Source organism: Pygoscelis adeliae, unplaced genomic scaffold (genome assembly GCF_000699105.1).
Source record: "Pygoscelis adeliae isolate BGI_AS28 unplaced genomic scaffold, ASM69910v1 Scaffold213, whole genome shotgun sequence".
NCBI lineage: Eukaryota > Metazoa > Chordata > Aves > Sphenisciformes > Spheniscidae > Pygoscelis > Pygoscelis adeliae.
The window spans coordinates 1006888-1012442 of record NW_008824410.1 but is presented as its reverse complement, the minus strand read 5'-3'; the positions used below and the strand labels follow the sequence as shown (position 1 = coordinate 1012442).

At 41.8% G+C, this 5555-nt stretch overlaps 1 protein-coding gene across 1 annotated transcript in view; it reads right to left on the bottom strand.

Moving 5' to 3' along the window:
• The window catches only part of TP73 (tumor protein p73), a 36543-nt gene extending 35804 nt beyond the window's left edge, over positions 1 to 739 (bottom strand). Inside the window, exon 1 of the mRNA XM_009320546.1 lies at positions 708 to 739. Within this exon, the coding sequence (XP_009318821.1) occupies positions 708 to 739 (32 nt within the window). The remainder of the gene's footprint in view (positions 1 to 707) is intronic.
• Positions 740 to 5555: the final 4816 nt, after the last annotated feature.

Here is a 5555-nt window from a genome sequence, read left to right as displayed (position 1 = left end):
CCGCGCGCCTCGAGCCCTTCCGAAGCGGATCGTCCTGATCGGTCTGCGGCGGTCGGTCACGGCGCGGCAGCAAGTCGCGGTTCTCGAGCCCGGCGCCGGTCCGCCGGCTCAGCGGGGGTTTTGTTCCTCTTCAGGCTTCGTGCGTGCAGTACCGTTTGGTGGTTCGGGACGTGAATACCCTCCGGATCCTCCAGCTGTACACGTGCCTGGATCAGATCCAGCACATAGAGTGGTCGTCCGATTCTCTGTTCATATTGTGTGCCATGTACAAGCGAGGGATCGTTCAGGTAAGGGCAACAGCGGGGCAGAATATGTTTCCTATTGGGGGTTCGGCTGCGGTGTGGTGTGAGTGAGGGCTTCTCGACAGCAAGCGCTAGCTCGATGCTTTTGCTAAAGCAACTGACATTGTTATTGATAACGCGTGGTTTGAGGATAACCCAGCGTGCCATTATTTTTAAAACCATGACAAACATCTTAGTTTGGAAAACAAACAAACAAATTTAAAATAAAAATATTTATCAAAACAAATCAAAGCTGGAGATTATCTTACCAGTTTCTCAGTTCAGTAGGAAATAAATACATGCAAACTTGTTAAATGGACTTAAACTTTTTTTTTAAGTGTTGGATGTTGAGAATATTTGTCACAGGAGAAAAAGAAACCACCTTACTTTACAATTTGTATTAACACGCAGAGGCGTGGGGCTTACTTTTGTAGTGGGATCCAGCGCCAGTCCTTCATGGCCACGGGCTTTCAGAGGTGTCCTGACCTCTCTGGTGTGCGATGCAGGAACCTTTTCCCAGCTGTAGCGTATTCTCCTAAGCAGAGGTTTTGATGAGCTGTTTGTTTGGTGCACTGTCTGTTTGGTTTCCTCTCTGACCTAGGTCTGGTCCTTGGAGCAGCCAGACTGGCACTGTAAGATAGACGAGGGGTCGGCAGGATTGGTGGCTTCATGCTGGAGTCCGGATGGTCGTCACATTCTCAATACAACGGAGTTCCATGTAAGCGTGAAGTCATGATTACTCTCGACGGTGTCAGATGTTACTGTCTGCCCTTTGCCTCTTAAAATAACCTAAAGCTCTTAAAGCTGTAGTGGTGGTAAAGAACGTGGATATAGTTCTCCTATATTCAGATACGTAATCTAGGTTAATTCCAGTTTAGATGTTAGCTGTTCTGTTAACGTTTTATTCTCTTGCATCTGATGATAAGATAGAAAATGGACACTTAGCTTTCAAGGTAAAATTATGTGTTTGAGAAAAGTGTAGGGATAACTGGCATTCATCGAAGCAATTTTAGAAATCAAATGTGTTGTAGTTCAGGGAAGGCTCAGGGTTTCTAGCAAAAAAAACCCCAAACCATAAATGTTTAAGAGTGGCTATGGAATTAAAAAATATGGTCTTGGGATTATTGACTGATGAGATGAGATTTAGATCCAGATCCTGGAAATACTTTCATAATTGTTTGATTTTACACATAGGAGTCAGATGGCTGTTGATAGAACCACTTGCAAAATTAAAATTAAAACATGTGTAAGTGCTGATTGATTAAGAGCCACATTCTGGAATCCACACTAAGGTACAATCCAAATCAGCTTGTGGATGCCGGACACTGGGCTTGTTGGAAGGCATGTGGAAGTCTGACTCTCCACCTTTATAGTCTTCGCATTAGAGCTGATGATTCATGTTATTCAGTACAATGATGAACGGTCAGAAAATAGCTAAGAACTACATGCAAGACACTTTTCTCTTTGCTATATTTACTCTTTCAAAACCGTAGATGGATTTTAGATCACAGGTTATTGTGTCATAGCCCTTGCTAGCACTGAATTCAAGTGTTACACTGTAAGATTTTTCCTTTTTCCATACAAATCCCAATGTAAATGGAGTATAGATGGGGGACTTTGTCATCTCTGTGCGGACTGGAGTTAGTGCAAGTGCTGGTGCTCTCAAGGGAACCTGTGGAGAAACTTGCATGCAGCTACGGTGTAGTTCCTGATGCACGCATGGTGGAATTCTCTGGCAAGGATGTTTAGTGCTGGCAAGGATTTTTAGTGCTGACTGGGGTAGAGATTTTCTGGCTATAAAGCAGTCTCTTTCCATTCCCCTACCCCTTTAGATAGTGGGTTACAAGGAGGGATGAATTCAGGCCTTAGTTTTCCCGGGAATGAATCACCCCTTTGGTGATTAAAATAAAAAAAAGTGAGTAAAGAGTTTTAACCTGAAGTCAGTGAAGACATGCCTGCTAGTCAGGCAGAAGTGTTGTAGTCTGAGTAACCCAAACTGAAGGCTGGTGCTATGTGCTACAAGTGAGTATCTCATGGCACGTGCATGTGGGGGTGGACTAGCAAGTATTTATTGCCTCCCAACAGAACTTGGTTTGACCTTAGAGGATTTCATTAAGCCTTTGCCAAGTTGGCATCTGTGTTGGGATAAGTTTTCTTTCCAGCTGTAAACAGGTTGCTAAATTAGCTTTTGTCAGACAGCTGCCTGGGTTATGCCCATGTCTGAGTTGTGTTTACTCTCTCTATGCTAAATCCATAGTCTGGTGGGACAGGCGTGAGTAGTGCTCAAGACAGAAAGTGTCAGGATACTTAATATTGGTGTATTATGTACGTTATCAAATTCAGCGATTGCTTGGAGGGCTTAGGGGTTCCCTGTCAACCAGTGCAGCTTGGCTTTGGTAGCCTGACACTTCCAAACAGCACCAACTAATTACTCATACTTGTAATTCTTCGGGTCAACATGTGAGCTCCACTGTAAGCTCACAAATAACTTTCTTATTCCCAGAAATTTTTTTAAAGGATATGGTTGTGCTAATTTATTTCTAGCAATCCGTACTTACTAGTGCCTCAGAAAAATTACTCATCGGCTAACTTGCAATGAGGTTCTTTTTGTGGTCAGTGTTATAGTGAATAATGTGGGGGTTTTGATGTGACTGGTGTGCAGTTCCTAACTCGCGATGAGTGCATCAGAATTCTGACACGGGTTTCCAAAATCCATTTTGACTCTGTTCAGTCTTTTGAGATGGGCAGCAATGCTCTATATGCACTTAACGTTAACAGAACTCTGCAAATGTGATCATTTTATTGGAGATGAGTCTGTAATAACGTGCAGGTTTTTGGGTCCCAGAATTGTTACACAATGTACAGTAATATTGAATGATACAGGTACCTATCTAAATCTTCACACAGTCACTGCAATAAACAGCATGGTATACAAGGCAACTAAATGGTACTGTTTTATCGGAGGAAGTATATAGAGACTCTGTCCTTTCACTTGAGTGTATTGTTTTTCACAATAATGGATTACTGACAGATGCAGAGGAATTTACCGTGCTTAATTACAAAAGAGTGGGTAGTACCTAGTTACTTGCCCCAGAATTTTGAAAGCATCTTTGTGCTGTATGTTAGCTTAAGTGTTACGTGTGGAGAGGTCATTCTGTCAGCATCTGGGATGGAAGTCCTATTGAGATGTAGAAAAGATGTAGCCTTGTTCCTTAAACTCTTGCTATGCTGGATTGGAGGATTTCCTTCTGTTGGAGACCGTCAGCGCTGCTGCCCAGACTGGCAAACTGCACGGTGAGATACAGACTTGCTAGGTTTTGCCAGGCAAAAACTAGCTTTACTGGACAGCTGGATATATTCAAAGGTACTTCCAAACTTGGAAAGCTTTTTTTTTCTTTAATTGTCTGTTTATATCTTACAGCTCCACATGAGAAGTGGTCAGAATAGCTGCAACTTGATTTTTCATCACCTTGTTGTTTATACCAAGCTAGAGTACAGTTCTGTTAGGAAAACCAGGGGGTTTTTTGGGGAAAAAAATGGAGGTACTTTTTTCTTAGTTGATTAATCAAAGCAAATCTAAATTAGTTGGAAAAAACACCTTCTGAAAGCCGGCTATGCAAAGTCTATCTGGAATCTGAAAAAGTTGGAACACCACGTTAATTATATTGATTCATGCAGTGCACTGGAAAGCAGCTTGTTGTCCCATAGCTATCGTTTGTTAGTTATTTTGTAGTGGGTGATTCCTCTCCTGGTGAAATCCACCCTGTTTTGTGAGGCGGTTCCGCGTGCCTGCAGTGTGTAACACAGCAAGCTGATTGCTAGAAGATTCCACAGTATCGGTTTGTCCTGTGGAAGGTGGTGTAGCAGGTATCTCTCCTCTCGCAGTGCCGTCGTTCCACCCGAATTCATAGGCACATGTAGAGCTTAAATGAGCTGCAGGTAAAAGATATGGAGAAAGCAAATGGATCCTCTGCTTCCTTGTGACTTTCATGTGTTGTGATAAATAGTTTGAAGATCAGCAGCATTGTTCTTGAGTGTTTCTTTTAAGAGCCATACTGATAAACTACATATATTGTACTTTCTCTAGTTACATGTTAGGTACTGAAGCATTAAGGAGCTTCTTTCAAACTACAGCAGCAGGGGAAAAAAGTGTGTGTTTCTGTGTATATTGGAGCTAATCCTTAGTAACTGTAAATGGCTACATTGGCTGAAAAATGCTTTCTGTCGAGGAATGTGCTCTGAATAATCTTCTGAAATCCGGTGCTGACAGACACTGCTATGTAAGGAGGCCTTGTGACCCAGTCAAGTCTGGGACAAAAGTTGACAGTCATTTGAGATGCAAGGTTGTTTAAAAGTGTGTTTTTATCTATTGAAAATCACCAGTCTTACACCTGCCTATAGCTGTCAACATTGGGACGTAGTCCTGAACCCGGCACTGGAGACTGTTTATCACGTTACCATCTAAATACCTTTTATTTCTCAGCTGTTTTTAGGCTATTTTAAAAATGCTTCTGCTTTTGGTTTGTTTTTCCACTGCAAAACAACAGCTGAAAACTTCTCAGACACCATTATCATTAGCATTTGAGTTTGACAACTCCACGTAATCGAGTCATCTATGCTAAAGAGAAAGTACCCCTCAACATGATCAGTGAAGAAGTGCTTGCCGCAGACTTAATTGACCACGATCTATTCTCCTGCTGTAAAAGCAACTGTCCCTTCCCCACAAAGTGTCTGAGAAAAGCAAATAAGAGCAAGGCAATTTATTGTAATTTTTGAAGTGGTTTTGGTTTTCTTTTTTCACCCTCTGTGTATTTTATGTTTCTGTCTCTCATAATCATCTCTGCTAGCTGTGAAATAATCTTTCTTGAGCTAGTTTATGTTGGCAGCTTCGGCAAGATTGTGGAATAACGTTTCAGTTCCAGCTGGGAATATGAAGATTCTCCCTTTGTCACAATTTAATTGTACACATATTGTTAATCCATGTAAGATAGGTGAAGTCCATACGTTAAGCACATAATGTAACTTTCTCAGTTTCTAAAAATGTTTGAGTGTACAAAAATAGAACAACTGAAAAGAATCCTAATTTTGGGAAGCAAAATGGTTTGCTTTTACGTGTTGCTAACACTAGGCCAAAACCTTCAGGTTACGTGTTGCGTGACTTGGGCAGGAGGTTGCAATGAAGTTACGGCAGCGCATATACGTGGTCTCCGACTTGCAGTTGTGTCCTTCTCTTACTAGCTTGCAGCCTTTTTGGGAGGGAGAAATTATCTTATT